At 39.0% G+C, this 20230-nt stretch overlaps 2 protein-coding genes across 4 annotated transcripts; both read right to left on the minus strand.

Annotated features, from left to right (window-relative positions):
- Positions 1 to 649: 649 nt before the first annotated feature.
- Positions 650 to 20156, minus strand: CMC4 (C-X9-C motif containing 4). 3 transcript variants are annotated; one of them, XM_054572241.1, is made up of 3 exons: positions 20019 to 20156; positions 12576 to 12643; positions 650 to 980 (listed from the first exon to the last, which is right to left on the minus strand). In XM_054572241.1, the coding sequence occupies exons 2-3, from the start codon at positions 12631 to 12633 to the stop codon at positions 832 to 834; spliced, it is 207 nt and encodes a 68-aa protein (XP_054428216.1). In that variant the 5' UTR covers positions 12634 to 12643; positions 20019 to 20156; the 3' UTR covers positions 650 to 831. The 3 variants fall into 3 exon arrangements, with proteins under 3 accessions (XP_054428216.1, XP_054428217.1, XP_054428218.1); XM_054572242.1 differs by lacking the exon at positions 20019 to 20156 and adding an exon at positions 15274 to 15381; XM_054572243.1 differs by lacking the exon at positions 20019 to 20156 and adding an exon at positions 13665 to 14020.
- MTCP1 (mature T cell proliferation 1) lies at positions 13928 to 15310 on the minus strand. Its single transcript, XM_054572240.1, has 5 exons — positions 15274 to 15310; positions 14533 to 14684; positions 14244 to 14414; positions 14111 to 14162; positions 13928 to 14027 (listed from the first exon to the last, which is right to left on the minus strand). Exons 2-4 carry the CDS (start codon positions 14635 to 14637, stop codon positions 14115 to 14117), a joined length of 324 nt encoding a protein of 107 aa, XP_054428215.1. The 5' UTR covers positions 14638 to 14684; positions 15274 to 15310; the 3' UTR covers positions 13928 to 14027; positions 14111 to 14114.
- Positions 20157 to 20230: the final 74 nt, after the last annotated feature.

Genomic DNA, 20230 nt, shown 5'->3' on the forward strand with positions numbered 1-20230 from the left:
ACTATTGCTGCCTGCCTGACTTCCAGTAAAGTTCTCTTGACAAATTAGGGGTCATTAAACATTAGAAGAATCATTTCTATGCCTTTCCTATCACTGAATAAGTATAACATGATGGTGATGCAAAAGCAGGAAATCTTTTTGCTTGCATTTGGGAAGACACTTTGCTCTAAATTATTGGAAATACAACAGGTATTGAGTTGGTTAGAGAAACCTTTGAATTTAGCACCTAGTCTATAAAAGGTGTCATGATTATGACACTGGAGGGCTGAGTGCTTTCACCTAACACCTTACCTGATTAAATTACTGGCCACTGGTGATTGAGCTCAATCTCCTCCAGCCCCTCTCCCCTCCACAGAAGTTGAGGGTACGTGTTGGGGTGGGGACTAAAAGCTCCAACCTTCTAATCATGTGGTTGGTTCCCCTGGCAACCAGCCCCCATCCATTGATTACCTAGTGGCTTTCCTCATTAAAAGTCACCTCATCAACGTAACAAAAGACACCTTTATCACTTTTATCACTTAGGAAATTCCAAAGGTTTTAGGAGCTCTGCCTGGAACAGACAAAAACCAAATATATATTTCTTGTAAGTGACAATATCACAAGTACCAAACCAAAAAAACTTCACTTAACAGGCTTATTTCAGCAGCTCAGTTTTATTACATTCTACATATTTAATATATTTCTATCTGTTCTGCATAGATGGCATATTTATTAACTTTTATAGTTGACTTTTTCATTTGATATTTGCTGCTACCTGGCCTGAAGAATAGGAGGATAAATAAAACTCGCTTGGTGGAAACGTGGTGCAGCATTTAACTTCTCCGCAGAACTTTACTTTGATGTAGACTTCAGTGTCAGCTTTTCTACCTCTTCTTTTTCAAATCCTGAACAGACGAGAGATCTTCCCTTGGGACAGCGAGCACAACACTTACGAAGTTCCTGGATGACAGCCTGACACTTAGATTCCCTGTAGTTGTTGGCTGAAAAACAGACAGGCAGACCCTAGTCATGATCTCATAGGACTAAGGCACAGAGAGTTTTAGATCAATGCTTCCCACTCTTTTTCACTTTATTGTATCTATGGATCTGGAAGAAAGAGGATGTATCAAAGTCCACTGAATTCATTCTGATTTAGGAACCAGTCAACAGGTTAATTAGGAATAAAAATGTCATTTACAAAGTGGTCAAAAGGCATTTTTCTATCAATTTTATTTTCTTTAGGTTGAGTTAATAGCTTATGTACCTTTTTCTAGGGCAGTGTTTTTTTAACCTCCCCCTTTTTTGGGGGGGGTGAGTCACTAACTCCTTTATAATTTGGTCAATTAGAAAAATGCCCATACCATGCATGTTATTTTGCATAGTTTTAAGGTAGCTGGTAGACCTTCCCTACTAAGTCTATGCATCTGGGGTTCAAAAACTGCAGCCTCAGGGTCAACTCTTTTTTATAGCTGTGAGCTAATAATGTGTTTTGTTTTGTTTTTTACATTTAAAGGGTTGTAATCTCTTTCTCTGTCTGCCTCTCTTTCTGGTTCTCTCTAACAAAGACCTCCTGGCCTCCAAAGCCTAAAATATTTTCTGTTTAGCCCTTTACAGAAAACATCTGCAGACCCACTACTAAACATAGATCCTAAGTCAAGGAGGAATTGACCTGAGTCCCCTGATACTAAAATGGGGTGCATAGGGGCTAGCCTGTGTTAGGAAAGACAATTTTGATTACAAAGAGAATATAGCAGAGTGGCTGAGTGCAGGCTTGGGGCCAGACCAATGGGATTCAAATCCTCACTGTAACCCTTGCTAGTTGTATGACCCTGGGCAAGTTGTATAACTTCTGTGTTGATTTACCCATCTGTAAAATGGGGAGTCATAGTAACATATACCTCATGGATGAAATGATTAAATGACTTAATATGTTTAAAGCCCTTTTGGCTCCGCTTGTCATCCAGGGAATGCTTAATGCTGATTCTTAATCCTTCAAGCCCTCAATCCTCCCACAGTGTAACAAGGGGTATAACTACTCTAACTTGATTCTTGTTCTCTGTTAGCCAAGGGTTGCTAATTCAAATCAATTAGGAATTTACCTGGGAGAAGAAATTAATTGAAAAAGATTTTTTTGTTTTTCTTAAATATGGAGAAAAGGAAGAAAGGGATGAATAAAATGGCATTATTGTACATTAACACTTCAGAGTAAAAGATTTAAAAAATAAAAGATTTTAAATAAAATATTGCTTACTTCATAAAATGAAAATTTCAAGAATTGAAGTTAAAAGTCAAAGGAAATATACAAACAAGGGTTCCTTTGGTGCTGAGTCTTTGGGGGAACTCAACACTTTTCCTTCCACCTTTATATATTTTTATGGGTATCCATGTCTACTATTCTACTCTAATAATGGGAAAATTACTTAAAAAGTCAGTTTTCAAATTCAGATTGTCTGGAAGTTTTTTTGTATTTGTTCCCCCAATAATCATTCATTGATTTAAAAAAAAATGAAGTCCTCTAGCATTTAGTCAAACACATTGGCTGATTTAAAACCAAATAGACAAATCACATCAAATATACCTTAGCTGAAATTCACTTTTGCCTTTAAGACAGTTGCTGGCTTCTGGTCAAGATGCAGGCATAGGAAAACATGCCTTGCCTACTTGCACAACTACAGGAAAAACTACAACTACACTACAAAACAAATATTACCCAGAAATGTCAGAAAACTGAGCTGTATGGAAGTCCAACAACCAAAGATTTAAAGAAGTCACAATCATCCAGATGGGTTGAAGGGGCAGAGACATGGAGACACACAGAGAGAGACAGAGAGGCACGAGACATGGAACAGGTGGTCCCACGTCCATATGTGGTGAACACCTCAGGAGCAACAGATCCCAGCCCCAGACCGGACCACCCAGCCCAGGGTTCCAGTGCCAGGAAGTTAAATCTCCATAACTTCTGTGTGAAAAACCCACTGAGGGTTGGGACAGCAGAAGAAACTGCAAGACTCACAGGAGACTCCTCTTAAAGGGCTGACAACAGTCTTAGGACTTATGCAGCCTCACTCTCTCTGGGCTTCAGTTCTGGGGCAACAGCTGGAGAGGCACCAGTGGCATATGGGGTAAAAGTGAAGTGACTGGCATCAGGGCAAGGTCTGAGAGAAAGCATCATCTCAGGCAAAATTGCACAGGCTAGTCAGCAGCACTGTCCCCTCTCTGAGCCCTCCCACACACAGAGCCACAGAGCAGTGATACTGGTTACCCTGCCCTAGTGATTACCTGAGGCTCCACCCCATCCAGCTTAAAAGTGCACTTTTCTACAATAGGCCACACTACTAAGACATGGAGTCAAAGCACCTCTTCCTAATACACAGAAAAAACCCAGGGAGGCTGACACTTGAGGAGACAAAAATTATGGCCCAAATGAAAGAACAGAACAAAACTCCAGACAACTAAACAAAATGGAGATAAGCCGTTTATCAGATGCAGAGTTCAAAACACTGGTTATCAGGATGCTCCAGGAACTCATGGGATACTTCAACAGCATAAAAAAGACCCAGGAAGAAATGAAGGTTACATTAAGTGAAATAAAGAAAAGTCTACAGGGAACCAACAATGGAGGGGATGAAGCTGAGAATCAAATCAATGATTTGGACCATAAGGAAGACAAAAAAATATTCAATTCCAATAGCAAGAAGAAAAAATAATTAAAAAAAAAAAAACAAAAACAAGGATAGGCTAAGGAGCTTCTGGGTCACCTTCAAATGTACCAATATCCAAATCATAGGGGTGCCAGAAGGAGAGGAGGAAGAGCAAGAAATCAAAAAGTTACTTGAAAAAATTAAGAAAACTTCCCTAATTTGGTGAAGGAAATAGACACACAAGTCCAGGAAGCACAGAGAGTCCCAAACAAAATGGACCCAAAGAAGACCACACCAAGAAACATCATAAAGTCCCAAAATATAAATATAATGGGAGAATCTTAAAAGCAGGAAGAGAAAACATGATAGTTACCAGGAGGGACTCTATCCAGGCCCAGTGGTGCTTAAGCCTGAATGCTGAGTACAGACTGGCAGCCACAGATAGTAGATCGCTGGCTAAAGGGGGCACAAAGTGGTCTAGAGACACTTGAGGAGAAACTGCAGATGGAAGCTTTGGGAAGAGAACAGAGAGAGTAACTGGCAAGATCCTGGTGCTGACTCCTCCCCATAGAGCAGCAGCCATCTGGCTCAGGCAGACCACTTACCTGAGTGGCAGCAGTGTGAGAAGACACAATAGCCTGACCCCAGGAGGGACTCTGCCTCTCCCTGTGGTGCCTAAGCCTGACCACTGAGTGCAGAGTGATTAGATTAACAACTGAAGGAGACAGCCACAGGCAGGAGATTCCTGGAAGTCACCAACAGACTGCCTAAGGTCAGACGGGGTCAACACCTGACATCATCAGAGGCAGATGTAGAAAGTAAAAACAGTGGTCTCCTACCATAAAAGTTCACACCACAAAGTTAGGAAGTCAAGACAAATCAATATACGGAGAAGCCAAAAAGAAGAGTCTCACAAATAATGGGAAGACAAAGAAACATCCCCCAATCGAAGGAAAATGAGGAATCCCCACAAAGAGAGCATATTGAATAGCGGCAAGTAAACTATCAGATATTGAGTTCCAAACATTGGTTCTAAGGAAGCTCAATGAGCTCAGTGAGCTTAGACAGAATTACCAAAAACTACAAGGAAACTATGAGGAACTTACTGCAAACTATATCAGCATGAAAAAGGACATAAAAACTATCAACAAGAGGCAAGAGGAAATGAATACAATTTCTGAATTGAAGGACACATGCTAGATGAAGCAGGGGACTGAATCAGTGAGCTTGAGGACAAGGTAGAAAAACCTCCCAGAAAGAGCAAGAAAATGAAAAAACACTCAAAAAGAATGAAGAGGAGTTTAGAGAAATGCAGGACAACCTGAAACGTAATAATATCCGTAAAATAGGGATACCAGAAGAACAAGAAGAGGAGCAAGGGATAGAGAATGTGTTTGAAAATTATTGATGGAAAACTACCCTAATTTGAGGAGAGAAGAAGTCACAAAAATCCAGGAAGCACAGAGGGTCCCATTCAAGAGGAACCCAATGAGGCCCACTCCAAGACACATCATCATTAAAATGGCAAATATCAAAGACAAAAAGAACATCCTAAAGGCAGCAAGGGAGAAACGCAGTAACATACAAGGGAGCCCCGATACGGCTAGCAGCTGACTTCTCAACAGAAACCCTACAAGCCAGAAGGGAATGGCAAGAAATATTCCAAGTAGTGAAAAGCAAAGGCCTGCAACCAAGACTGCTCTACCCAGCAAGACTCTCAATTAAAATGGAAGGCAAAATAAGGAGTTTCCCAGACAAAGGAAGGCTGAAAGAATACACCTCCACCAAACCAGCATTGCAAGATATGCTAAAGGGACTGCTTTAAGATGAGGAAACAGAATGAGAAAGAGAGGAACACAGGTACAAAGGGAAAATATGAATAAGTACCTATCAATAATAGCTTTAAATGTAAATGGATTAAATGCTCCAATCTAAAGACATAGGATAGCTGAATATATAAGAAAACATAACCTGTACATATACTGTTTATAAGAGACCCACCTCAGAACAAAGCACCTGCACAGACTGAAAGTAAAGGGATAAAAAAAAATATTCCAGGATGGACAGGAAAAAAAGCTGGGGTAGCAATGCTTGTATTAGGCAAAATAGATTTCAAAATAAAGGCCATAAAAAGAGACCCAGAAGGGCACTTCAAAATACCCAAAGGAAGAATCCATCAAGAAGACATAAACATTGTAAACGTATATGCACCCAACATAGGATCACCCAAATATATGAAGAAAATCTTGGAGGACTTCAAGAAAGACATAGACAGCAATACACTGATAGGGGATTTTAACACCCCACCGTCAACAATGGATAGATCTTCCAAACAAAATATCAACAAGGATACTGTGGAACTGAATGGCGCATTACATCAAATGGACTTAAATGACATATAGAACCTTTCATGCCAAAGAAGCAAAATACACATTGTTTTCAAATGCACATCGAACATCTTCATTGGTAGACCACATGCTAGGACACAAAACAAGCCTCAATAAATTCAAGAAAATTGAAATCATAACAAGCATTTTCTTGGACCACAAGGGCTTGAAACTAGAAACCAACCTCAAGGGAAAAAACTCAAAAAACATTCAAACTCATGGAGATAGACTAGCATACTATTAAATAATGAATGGGTCAATAATGAGATCAAAGAAGGAATCAAAAAGTTTCTGGAAACAAATTAAAATGAACACACAACAGTCCAAAACCTATGGGACACAGCAAAGGCGGTCCTGAGAGGGAAGTTCATAGTGATATAGGCCTACCTAAAAAAGATAAAAAATATTTCAAATAAACAACCTAACCCTACATTTTCAAGAATGGAGAAACAACAGAAAACAAAACCAGAATGCGTAGAAGGAAGGAAAAAATCAAGATCAGAGCAGAACTGAATGACATAGAGACTAAAAGAACAATTCAAAGGATCAACCAATCCAGGAGCTGATTCTCTGAAAAGATAAACAAAATCAACAAGCTTTTAAGCAGACTCATTAAGAAAAAAAGGGAGAGAACCCCAATAAATAGTATCAGAAATGAAAGAGGAGAAATAAGAACTGATATCACAGCAACACAAAGGATTGTAAGAAATTACTATGAACAATTATATGCCATGAAATTTGAAAACCTCAATGAAATGGACAAATTTCTAGAAGAATATAACCTTCCAACACTGAATGAAGAAGCAGAAGAGCGTGAACAGACTGATAACAGCTAGTGAAATTGGAGCAGTAATCAAAAAACTCCTGGCACACAAAAGCCCTGGACTGGATGGCTTCACAGGAGAACCGTTTACAAAAGAGTTAAGGAAGAGCTACCCCTGTCTTTCTCAGAATAGTCCAAAAAATCCACGAAGACAGAAGACTCCCAAACTCTTTCTATGAGGCCAGCATCATCCTAATCCCAAAACCAGACAAAGACACAACAAAGAAGGAAAACTATAGGCCAATATCGCTGACAAACATAGACGCTAAAATCCTCAACAAAATACTGGCAAACCTCATCCAGCAATACATTTTAGACATCATCCACTATGATCAAGTCAGACTCATCACAGGGATGGAAGTATGGTTCAATATTCGCAAAGCAATAAACATAAAATATCCCATAAACACATGAAAACACAAAAATCATACGACTATATCAGTAAATGCTGAAAAAGCATTTCTTAAGATACAGCACCCCTTTATGATAAAAACATTCAGCAAAGTGGTAGTAAAGGGGGCATACCTCAACATAATAAAGGCCATATATGAAAAAGCTACAGCCAACATTATACTCAACAGTCAAAAACTAAAAGCTTTCCCACTAAAATTGGGAACAAGACAAGGTTGTCCGTTTTCACCACTTCTGTTCAACATCGTATTGGAAGTCTTAGCCACAGTGATCAGGCAAGAAAAAGAAATAAAAGGCATCCAAATTGGAAAAGAGGAAGTAAAACTGTCATTGTTTACAGATGACATGATAGGGTACATAGAAAACCCCATAGACTCCACCAAAAAACTACTCGACCTAATAAGTGAATTTGGCAAAACAGCGGGTACAAAGTCAATATTCAGAAATCACATGCATTTTTGTACACCAACAATGAAATATCAGAATCAGAAATCAGGAAAAAAAATCCATTTGCTATGGCAACAAGAAAAATAAAGTACCTAGGAATTAACTTAATCAAGGAAGTAAAAGACCTGTACTCAGAAAACTACACAGCACTGAAGACAGAAATTAAGGGAGACACATATAAATGGAAGAATATACCATGTTCATGGATTAGAAGAATCAACATCATCAAAATATCCATATTACCCAAAGCAATTTATAGATTCAATGCAATCCCTGTTAAAATACCAATGGTGTATTTCACAGATGTAGAAAAACATTTCAAAAATTTATATGGAACCATAAATGACCCCAATTAGCCTCAGGAATTTTGAGAAAGAAGAACAAAGTAGGAGGGATCACAATACCTGACCTCAAATATATATGAGACCACTGTAATCAAAACAATCTGGTACTGGCATAAGAACAGACACATAGATCACTGGAACAGAATACAGAGCCCAGAAATAAACCCATATGTCTATGGTCAATTAATATTCAACAAAGGGAATGGAGTAAAAATAGCCTCTTTAACAAATGGTGTTGGGAGAGCCTGACAGCTACATGCAAAAAACTGAAATTTGACCAATAACTTACACCATATACAAAAAGAAACTCAAGTTGGATAAAAGACTTAAATATAAGTCGCAACACCTTAAAGTTCTTGAGGAGAGCATAGGCAGGAAACTCTCAGATATCCCACGCAGCAATATTTTCACTGATATGACCCCTAGAGCAAGGGACATAAAAGAAAAAATAAACAAATGGGACTTCTTCAAAATAAGAAGCTTCTGCACGGCTAAGGAAAACATCAGGAAAATGAAAAGGGAATCAACCGTATGGGAAAATATATTGGACAATGATACCTCAGACAAGGCTTTGATCTCTAAAATATATAAAGAATTGACATGACTCCACTTCAGGAAGAAAACAAGCCAATTAAAAAATGGGCAAAGGACTTGGACAGACACTTCTCCAAGGAGGACATACACAGGGCCCAGAGACATACGATAGGATGCTCATCATTACTAGCCATCAGAGAAATGCAAATTAAAACCACCATGAGATACCACTTCATACCAGTCAGATTGTCCAGAATAAACAAATCAACAAGCAACAAGTGCCGGTGACATTGTGGAGAAAAGGGAACTCTAGTACACTGTTGGTGGGAATGAAGACTGGTGCAGCCATTGTGGAACACAGTTTGGAATTTTCTCAAAAAGCTAAAAATGGAACTGCCTTTTAACACAGCATTTCCACTGCTGGAATTATACCCTAAGAATCCTAAAACACCAATTGAAAGGTATATATGCACCCCAATGTCCATAGCAGCACAGTTTGCAACAGCCAAGTGGTGGAAACAACCTAATTCTCCATCAATAAATGAGTGGATCAAAAACAATTGTACATTTACACAATAGAATATTACTGAGCCGAAAGAAAGAGCCACTACTCTTTGTGACAGCATGGATGGAACTGGAGAGCATCACACTAAACTAAATAAGCCAGGGGGTGAAAAACAAATACCATATGATCTCACCTGTAAGTAGAACCTAATCAAAACAACCAACAAGCAAGAAAAATATAACAAACAACACTGAAAGAAAAAACAAACCACAGTAATGAGAGGGGAGGAGGAAAGGGTGTAATGGGGAAAAGAAGGGGAAGGGTCCAGTCAAGGAACATGTATAGAGGACCCATGGACAAAGACAAAGCGAGGAAGGATGAGGGTGGGAGGTGGGGGTGGATCAGGTAGGGGGATGTGGTGGTGGGAAAATGGGGACAAGTGTATTTGAATAATAAAATAAAAAATTAAAATTAAAATAAAAAAAAAGAAAAGCCGATAGTTACCTACAAAGGAGTTCCCATGATACTGTCAGCTGATTTCTCAAAAGAAACTTTGCAGGCTAGAAGGGACTGACAAGAAGTATGAAAAGCAAGGACCTACAACCTACATCACTCTATTCAGTAAGCCTATCATTTAGAATGTGAGGGCAGATAAAGTGCTTCCTGGACAAGATAAAACTAAAGGAATTCATCATCGCCAAGTCATTAGTATATGAAATGTTAAAGGGTTATATAATAAAAAGAAGATCAAAACTATGGACATTAAAATGGCAATAAATTCACAACTATCAACAACTGAATTAAAAAAACCAGCTAAGTGAACAAGCAGAATAGAAACAATCATAGACATGGAGATAATTTGGAGGGTTGTTAGTTGGGAATGGGAAGGGGAAAGACTGGGGGAAAGGTGTAGGGATTAAGAAGTACAACTTGGTTTGTACAAAATAGAGAGGGGAATGTTAACAATATAGGGAATGGAGTAGCCACAGAACTTATATGCATGACTCATGGCCATGAACTAAGGGGGAGACTGCTGGAGGGAATGGGGGTATTGGGTGGAGGGGGGCAAAGGGGTAAAATTGGGACAACTGTTATAGCACAATCAATAAAATATATTTTTAAAAAAGACTTAATTGCTGACTTAGGCAGCTTGAATTGCAATTGTATTTTCAACACCCTCCTTCTAATCTGACTGCTTTTAAAAAGTGAGATGTCAGTCACAGGTAAGTATAACCACCCTATTTTAAAACTAGTCTTTTTTTAAAAAAAAACTGAAGAAGATACAAATAAGTGGAAGCATAAACTGTGTTCATGGACAGGAAGAATTAACATCATCAAAATGTCCACACTACCTAAAGCAATCTATAGATTCAATGCAATTCCTATTAAAATACCAATGGCATATTTCACAGAACTAGAACAAATATTCTAGAAATTCATATGGAAGCACAAAAGACTGTGAATAGTCACAGCAATCTTGAGAAAAAAGAACAAAGTTGGAGGAATGCTACTTGATATCAAAGTAGACTACAAACGCCTAGTAATCAAAACAGCATGGCACTGGCATAAAAAGACATATAGATCAATGGATCAGAATAGAGAGCTCAGAAATAAACCCACACATTTATATTCAATTAATATTTGACAAAGAAAGCAATAATATACAATGGGGTAAAGATAGTCTATTCAATAAATGGTGTTGGGAAAATTAGACCGATATGTGCAAAAAATTGAAACCAGACCATCTTCTTATACCATACACAAGAATAAACTCAAAATGGATTAAAGACTTAAACGTTAGACTTGAAACCATAAAAATCCTTGAAGAAAACACAGGCAGTAAAATCTTGGACGTTTCTTGTAGCAATATTTTTTTTCTGATATAGTGCCATGGGCAAGGGAAACAAAAGTAAAATAAACAAATGGGACTATATGAAACTAAAAAGTTTTTGTACAGCAAAGGAAACCATCAACAAAATGAAAAGACAACCTACTGAATGGGAGAACATATTCACCAATGATACATCTGATAAGGGGTTAAAATCCAAATTTTATAAAGAGCTTACAAAAGTCAACACCAAAAAAAAAAAAACCAACAAAAAAAATAACCCTAGGTGGTGTGGTTCAGTGGATTGAGCACTGGCCTGTGAACCAAAGGGTCGCTGGTTCAATCCCCAGTGTAGGGCACATGCCTGGGTTGCAGGTCAGGTCCCCGGCAGGGGGCACATGAGGTGCAACCACACACTGATGTTTCTCTCCCTCTCTTTCTCCCTCCCTTCTCATCTCTAAAAATAAATAAATAAAATCTTTAAAAAAAGACAGTCCAATTAAATAATGGGCAGAGGGACTGAATAGACACTTCTCCAAAGTGGACATAGAGATGGACCATAGACATAGGAAAAGATGCTCAACATCACTATTCATCAGAGAAATGCAAATTAAAACCACACTGAAATATCACCTCACACCTGCCAGACTGGTTATCACCAATAAATCAACAAACAACGAGTGTTGGTGAGGATGTGCAGGAAAGAGAACCCTTGTGCACACTGTTGGTGGGAATGCAGACTGGTGCAGCCACTGTGGAAAGCAGTATGAAGTTACCTCAAAAAATTAAAAATGGAACTGCCTTATGACCCAGTTATTCCACTTCTGGGAATATATCTAAAGAAACCTGAAACACTAATTTGAAAGAATATATGCACCCCTATGTTCACTGCAGCGTTATTTACAATAGCAAGACTTGGAAGTAGCCCAAATGTCGATCAGTAGATGAGTGGATAAAAAAGCTGTGGTACATTTACACAATGGAATACTACTGAGCCACAAAAAAGAAGGAAATCTTACCCTTTGCAACAGCATGGATGGACCTGGAGAGCATTATGTTAAGTGAAATAAGCCAGTCAGAGAAAGACAAATATCATATGATTTCACTTATCTGTAGAATCTAATGAAGAAAATGAACTATCAAGCAAAACAAAGATAGATCCATAAACAGAGATCAGGCTGACAGCTATAAGGGGGGAGTGGAGAGATTGAGCAAAAAGGAAGAAAAGAAAAAAATCATGGACATATAACAGTGTGGGGATTCCTGGGGCAGGGGTGGGTGAGGCGTGGTAGAGGAGGGTATAGGACAGCTAACTGGTGATGGAAAAAGACCCAGCGTAGGATGGTAAACACACAATATAGTGTACAGATGGTCTGTTGTGGAATTGGGCCCCTGAAACCTGTATAATTTTGTTAACCAGTGTCACTCCAATAAATTCAATAAAAAGGAAAAAAACTAGTCTCTTTAAAAGTACTTTCCTCAGCTTAGTAATTCTCCACTTTTTATTTTCTGCATCTTTGATTATACATTGAGGAAGATCTTCAGGCTAAATTAATTACAGAAATATTATATTCTGAGAGGAGTTAATATATTTTGCTGATAAAAAGAATAATTGGTCATTTTAGTCAGTTCACAGATAAAGTGGAAAAATATTTGAAAAGCATTGAACATAGTACCTTGTAAACATTTCTGTATTTCACAGGCTTGTTTCTGGCACGGATCCTTCTGCAGCATTTCCAGAAAACTAAAATAAGAAAAATGATTTTTATTTTGCCTTTTATTCATAAAAACTTTAAAGCCTCTCTAGAAGGAATTTTCTTCAGAGACAAGCAGTATGCACTTCCAATTGCTGGAAGACAATTACACTAAAAAATACTCTTCCCATTCATATGATGAATCAACTGTATTTTTATAATATGCATTTCATTTGATTCGGAAGATATAAGTAGCTTTACATGTAAATAAAGACCTTTGAATTCAGTTAACTCATTTTGAATATTGTAAACCAATGTTGGGCTAGAGAAGCTACACTGCAGCCTGAAGGGCCTGCCCACTACCTGACTCTTGTCATTCACAAAACCACCCTTGGTAAATGATCAAGCTCCTTGAGCCTTTTTTCTTATCATTCGTGTGTAAACTGGGGATCATACCTACCTCAAAGCATTGATGGAAGAATTAAATGTGATAAAGTATACAAAGTGCATAGAATAGTGTATGGAAGGCAGTAAGGACTTGCTACATGGTAGCTATTGTTCCCAAGATTTTTAAAAAGTAAAACTAAGGTTTTTACATATAAACTGTTATAGCTATTTTAACTCAGGAAATTCTTTATCAGGCAGTAAATGCTTTCCTAGGAAGCAGCAATATTTGGCCCTGAGAAAGGTGCTAGTTAAGCAGCTAAAATGTCTTTTGGAGCTCTTACAGAAGACTATTTAAAATATCTGTAACCAGAGAATGAACTTAAGTGCCCACAATTTTGATCAGCAACTTCTAATAATTTGAAGACACAATTTCAGAAAGAAAAAAGGCCCAGGAGCCTTTGTAGCTGATTTCATTAATGCAAATGACCTCTTCCCCCTCCCCGGAGCCCCCTAAGTTTTCAGTAGATCCAAGTTAGGTCAGTACTGGGATGGGAAACACTGGAGCAAAACCTAGAATATTTACAGGGTGGGAGAAGGAAAGGCAGGTGAATTGCTACAGGGCAAATAAGCGACCAATAGATGTTGATGCTGCTAGGAGCTGCTCTCTTCTCTCTAAATCAGTACCAAGTCCTTGGTGATCAGAGCATCTGTTCTGTAGCAGGTGCTGACTTTTGTGGGATTCATCAGATCCCAGTTCCAGCTGATGATGTCCATTAAAGGTTCTATGGCAACTTCCAATGGAGTCAATTTCAAGTTACATATCCTGACTAAGTGCTTTTGTTGACTCGCTTTCTGCCTGCGTAACCCTCTCTCTGCAGTTCCACTTGCGGTGTTCTTCATGACCCTTCCTAAACTTCTGTGTTCTTGAGCAGTTTTTCAACCCACTCCCTCCCCCAGGCCCACAGGTGGGTGCACTGCAGTGGTGGATGAAGTGATTGCCATATACTGAACAGAACAGAGGAGCATATCTTCCTAGAATTCCAGCACCTGGAAAAAAAATAGATCATTAATATCACCACAACCAAACAGACTGAAAAAAGGAGAGACGCTGGAGAAACAAAAATACGTACCAGGTTAATCATCAGGCAAAAGCTTAAGCAACAGCTCCTCTACTCCCCTGACCTGTCAGAAAAAGAAAAGTTTATAGAGTACTCTGTTACAAGAGTCCCAATACAATGGAAAATGATTAAGCAACATGTGTACCATTAAATGATGCTGGATCTGCCACAAGCGAGAGTTGTTATCCATGTAGCGCTCCCCAGGGTAGAGTTGCCACATGAGAGGTAGCTGGGAGGTAAGAAGGTGACTTGGCCTAGCTGCGTCACCTAAGGGAACCTGAACTTGCTGGACCCGTGCCCTTAGGAAACTCGTCCCCTAATGGAAAAAAATGATCAAAAATAAAACCAAAGACTTTAGGATATTGAGACTAGTTAGAAACCAAGTTTCTTGAAAGCAAAATCAATAAATAAATAAGCAAAATGTAAACATTTACCTCTTCCACGACGGCCACCCACGTGCGCTGGTATTCGTCGCGGTAGATACCCTCTTGGTGAACCCAGAGGTGATCGGGTGGAGCCCCCACATCCTCTCCTGCCATTCTGGGCTTTGAGTTCCAATTCTAGCCCTGCTTTTCTCCACCTAAGCCTGCAGCACCCGCGCACAGGACACAGGTGTGACTTTTTGGGTTTGAATGAACTCACCAGTGAGCAAGGTGACCTGGTACTAGCAACCACCAACCAGTACCAAACCTTATACATGTCTACTTGAACAGCCTAAATAGAACCAAGGACACCTGAAGCTCCCCACAAGACACTCAAGTGACACTCAGGCAGAGCCTCGGGTTGACTACAAAGCAGTCAAGAATTCGGTTAGGTAAGTTCTGTGGAAATGTAGGACTATGAGGAGGGACCCCCCAAAAAAACCGGAATTATCTTCTGGAGGGTGGGCCCCTTGTAGTACAGGCTTCCCCCGGTAGGTGAGTGTTCTAGGAACACGTCTGTATCAGTGTACCAGCTGGCGTTGTTGTGAGAGGCTGTGTTCGGCTTCAGTGAATTTTTTTGAAGACTCTTTCAACGCATTTGCCCATTTCATGATGGATGATTTACAAGCGCACCCTCCCACACAGCACTGAGTGTTCAGCAGTTTTTGACCAAAAATGGTATGACCCCCATGCCCCACCCTCCCTATTCACCAGATCTTCCCCCCCGCCCCCTCCCTGCCCCGTCCCTGGCACCTTTTTTTTGTTTTCCTGGATGAAAAAGGTCCTCAATGGGAAACATTTTGCTGATGTGGAAGAGGTGAAACAAAAAACAGCAGAAGCACTAAAAGGCATCAGAATCAACGAGTTCAAAAATTGTTTTGAGCAGTGGAAAAAATGTCTTGATAGATGTATTGCGTCAAATGGAGAGTACTTTGAAGGTGACTGAAGTTTAAACATGTAAGAATAAATACACAATTTTTATAAATAAATTCCGTTTTTTTGGGGTCCCCCCCCTCGTAGCAATACAGGAAGCTGGCAGTGATCTCAAGTCTGCATTCACAAAGCAGTGTCTGACAAAATGTAGTCAGTAACAGAATATGCAGAGGAGTGTGCCTAAGGGCACACAGTTATTTGGCAGGAATGCAGTATAACAGATACATGTATGCCATATTCCCCATGTAAAAGCAGTTTTCATTTTAAAAGGTTAAGATTGTGAAGGCTGAATCATATGCATGGCTTTCTAAATTGAAATTAAAAGTTTGTTTTAAGAGCAAATAACCTATTTATCAGTTTCCTTAGAAAGGTTACTTATAGCAGATGGGCATTTCCAGAAGGGGGTTTTCATATTAGGGAAAATATTTAAGGTAGCTTAATAGAGTTTTTGAGCTGCAAGAGAGTTCAAGGATCATGGTGATTTGGAGCTGAGTGAGAGAAAATGATAGTTATCCACCTAGGTCCTTGTTTCATTTTAATAATGCTTCAGGATTTCACAGGAGCCCATTTTCCATACAAGTGTGAATTTAAATTCCGATTTTCCAAGTCAGAAGGCCAGAAAAGTCCCCCTGCCCCTTGAGAGGTATAGAGGAAACCCACCTTCTGGGCAAACTCTTTACATAAGGCAGACTAGTCTTTAAACCCATAATGACCCTCTGCCCAGCCCTGATCTCATTTCAGGGCCTTACAATAACTTAACCTGCATTTTGTATTTTGTACGGCATGGTTTTCACTGTGTTTCTACTTTTGGCAGAGCACAGATTCAGCACTACCTACCACCCCCACCAAAACGAAGGCCTCCTATTCCCATTAGGTGGTCATTAGGTGGGAAAGGAAGTGTAGCACAGCTTGGGAAGCTGTTAAACCCTCAAGTGAAACTGTCAAGAGCAAATGAGATGCCAGAGCACAGTATGATGCAGCCCAGGACAAAGTTAGCCAGAAAGAATTAACTGAGCTAAACCAAGCCCCTTTTTCAAAGACAACAATCTGATTTTTTTCTCTAAACACTGTTAGTTTATCTTCCTTTAAAAGGAAAGTAGAAAATATCTTTTATAGATTTAAGAAATGGCTTGACTTTAGTGAATAAATTAAGATCACAGTTGCTTTGCCCATTGTACTCTGACTCTGAGCCCATTGTAAGCTCCTGCCTTATAGGGTTTTCTCATTTCAAATTTCCCATATTATATGGCTCTCTCATTTCAAGTTCATCTAAAGTGAAACCCCTTCTCCTTAATTAAATTCTCATTTCTCTCAATGGCAACACCACCCCTCCTGATCCTGCGGAAATTTACCAGTTCCCTTCAAATTCTTCATCAGCTTCAGTTGCTACCTCCTATCTGTCACCAATTCCAGGAAGCACCATTACCACCGTATTTGAGATAAACTTTCTCCCAAATACCAGGTTCATTTTTAGCTCCATATCCTTGATCTTGTTTTCCACTTGCCTAAAATGTCTCCTCAGGCCTATCTACCTCAGTACTATTATGGCAGAGTGCAGATGCCTGCCTTCTCTATGAAAACTTCTTGCTTCTATAACTACTATAGCATTTATGTCTAAACTAAAGCTTATATTTTGGCATCTAATTATAAATTGTCTTGCATATTTTCTCTGCTCTTTTCAGAAGTACTGTCTCTCCCCAAATGCAGTATTATAACCTCTTCAATAGCAGTAATGATACAGTACTGGGCAACCCAAATCTCAAATACTAGTCAAATAATATTCCTGCAAGTGGGTGGATATGTATGGTGAGTAGAGAGGTGAAACAGATGAAGACCATATATACATGGGTAGAGACTGAATCTCTAGGTGTGAGTGATTATATATATATATATTTTTTCAAAGCCATTTTTTTTCCATTTAGCAGATCTTTGGGAAGGAGTGATACAAGCAAAACCCCAGTAAATGCTAATGGCAAAATAAAATATATTAAAACCTGGATGTCAAGTACAAAAGAAGTAAGTGTGACTACTTTTTTTTTTTTAAAGTAGAAACCAAGTGTTGTAGATTTCAGGACCATTTCAACTTCACAGATAGGTCCTAGCAACAATCAACATCATTAACATTTAAATTTGTTTTGAATGAAAAGCAACATTTTACTGGGTACCCTAACATTACAAGGAAATAATTCCAGTGGAATAGAGGCCAGGCAAATTAGAGATGATGGTCTGAGTTACTATGAATCACTACAAAAAGGCCTATGAATCATTACAAAATATTCTTCGAGGAAAGGCAGCATGGTGTTCTGCTGTGATCCAAAAGCCGATATTGCTGGGCATCAGCAGGATGAGCCTGGGAAGAAATCCCAGCACATGACCCTGTATGCTACCACTCAGAGATAACATGAAGTTCCCAGTAAAAGGCAACTGCAGTGGTAAAGGGACTGAGCAGCTGTCTTGTGAACGTAAACATCCTCAGCAGAGAATCGCAAAGGCTGAGTGAGAGGGATTAAGATGAAAGTCCACAAAATTACAGGTTGTATAAATATGATTCCGGAACACTTGCCCCTAACTTTTTCCTTGGTCAAATAAGTTTGGGAATCTTGTAGAGTCATAAAGCACATTAACATAGTAAAAGCTCTGGCAAGTTATGCAAAAAAGAAACTTTATTTTAACATTTCCCAAATTTATTTGACTAGAAAACATTTCCCTGCATGTGACAATTGCTCACAAAATTCAGGACCCCTTGAACTGGGATGAATCTCTTATAACCTCAAGATAAACTTAGGTACAAGGTACAACATAATATACGGAACCTAAACTTGCTCCACTCAACTCAAGGAATACTACCAGCTGCAAATTCAAATGGATTTTTAAAAGTGTTTATATAGCTTTATCATCCATGAAGGCACTGAAAGTGATTGTCCCCATAGGGGGTCACCTTGATGCCCTAGTCAGAGAGCACACTGGCCTAGAGAGACTATTTCTTGGTAAGGCATTTTGTAAATTACATTTTAAGTGGATGATATACAACATAGAAGGCTTCCTTAGGTCGTAATCTAAGTAAAACCATTATTTTTCCTCTATAGAATTAACTATTTTGTCTTTTTTTAAAAGGATAATTTAATTTCCAGGTTTTTTTTTTTAACAGTTTTTAAACATCAATCAGTTGAATACACTTATTTCACTTGAAGTCAATTACTGAACTTACCCAACTATAATGGATGAGGTTACCAAGAACGTAGGCCCTGGAGTCAGCCTGGCCTGTGTATTAATCCTGATTTTGCCACTTACTAACTTTGTGACCTGACAAGTTAACCTTTCTGCACTTCAGTTTTCTGAGGTATAAAATTAAAGAACATATTGATGATAATAGCACTTATTTAGCACTTCCTAAAGTTTTATATATAGATACTTTTAATCTTCATAATCACCTGATTAGATGGATTTCCCCACTTAAAGATGAGGGTAATAAGGCACAGAGAAGTTAGGTAACTTGCTTGAGGTCACACTGCTGTTTCAGAGCCTGATTTCAATTGGGGCACTTTACATATAAAAAGTATATAAACGCTTAGTAGATCATCTAACCCAGAATAAGCTTGCCATAAATGTTAATAATTTTTTCTACTCCAATTAAACATTTAGGATTGTACAATGCAGCCATTAGCATTATAAAAGTTAGAGAACGTCATTCTAAATTATGAGATTAACATCAACAACAAAGGTGGTTTTCTTTTTGACGGTGCCTAAAAACAAATTATAAACTCAAAATATCCCATGATTAAACATAATAACAGCCATTCTTGCCCCATCAGGGCAGAGCATATTAGCCACGAACAGTAATTGAAAATAATATATGGTGCACATTGAAACGAGAATATTTAGATGGGTCCAATGTAATTGCACACTTAAAATTTCTCCCAAGCTTCATCATTATCAAAATTTATCATGGAAAGATATGCCACGTGATCCTTAAGCATTAGGCAAAAATGGAGGTTACTAGCATGCGTACCAAATAGTTCTACTGTATGAGGGCCCTATCTGTGGGGGGACTTGTGTTGGAACTGACTTGGGAGAAAAGAGCAAAGCATCAACACCTCTTCAGGTAGCACCTTATGAATGTTCCCTTTCCAGTACTGCCATGTCTGCCTTGCTTCAAAACTACACAGGGAATAGGAAATGAGATCAAACAAACATAAACACTGATGGGCTGTGGAGGCGGCAAGGCATATATTTTTCTTTGATTTAGAATCGTTCCTAAAATCCACGTGTAACTCCTAACCTTGGGAGTTAAAAGAGCTGTACCCATAGCACGTTTGGCATACGTCAAAAGAAAATCACTTTTACCTATAATTTCACCATGTCTGAACATCAAGACAAGGAGAGCTGAGGAAACTTGTATGGTGGATAACTACAGTGATACATCGACCTTGAATCAAAACTGAAGTCCCCCATTCCCCTTCCCTGTAACAAATACTTAAAAGCTTTTGTAGAAAGTAGCAGCAGCTAAGCTTGACAGTGATACTTTTTCAGATACAGTATAGCACTTTCTGCAAGAGGTTACTCACATGAATATAATGTTTCTTGGGCTAATTAATCCGCCTCGAGATCAGCGAGGCTAAAACTTCCAGGTCCCCCACCTCGGGCCAGTCAAGCCGGTATCAGAACGTGAGCCCGAGGATTGCCGAGGGGCATCTGGGGCCGAGGTCACTCGAACCGAAGTTACGAGGCAAGGGCCGGCAACCGGAAGTGGTCCAGGGAGAGTGGTACAAAATTCAGG

The sequence above is a fragment of the Pteronotus mesoamericanus genome, unplaced genomic scaffold, assembly GCF_021234165.1.
Source record: "Pteronotus mesoamericanus isolate MK-2021 breed Mesoamerican mustached bat unplaced genomic scaffold, CSHL_Meso_final contig_226, whole genome shotgun sequence".
Classification (NCBI taxonomy): domain Eukaryota; kingdom Metazoa; phylum Chordata; class Mammalia; order Chiroptera; family Mormoopidae; genus Pteronotus; species Pteronotus mesoamericanus.

What these genes read in the sequence shown, in the direction of transcription:
- CMC4 (XM_054572241.1), bottom strand. Translation starts at nt 12,633, where the DNA reads ATGCTGCAGAAGGATCCGTGCCAGAAACAAGCCTGTGAAATACAGAAA. An exon ending in AATACAGAAATGTTTACAAG is followed by an intron (nt 981 to 12,575) that starts GTACTATGTTCA and finishes TCTGTTTTTCAG; the next exon opens with CCAACAACTACAGGGAATCT.
- MTCP1 (XM_054572240.1), bottom strand. Translation starts at nt 14,637, where the DNA reads ATGGCAGGAGAGGATGTGGGGGCTCCACCCGATCACCTCTGGGTTCAC. An exon ending in GGGTGGCCGTCGTGGAAGAG is followed by an intron (nt 14,415 to 14,532) that starts GTAAATGTTTAC and finishes TTTTTCCATTAG; the next exon opens with GGGACGAGTTTCCTAAGGGC. An exon ending in AGATCCAGCATCATTTAATG is followed by an intron (nt 14,163 to 14,243) that starts GTACACATGTTG and finishes TTTTTCTGACAG; the next exon opens with GTCAGGGGAGTAGAGGAGCT.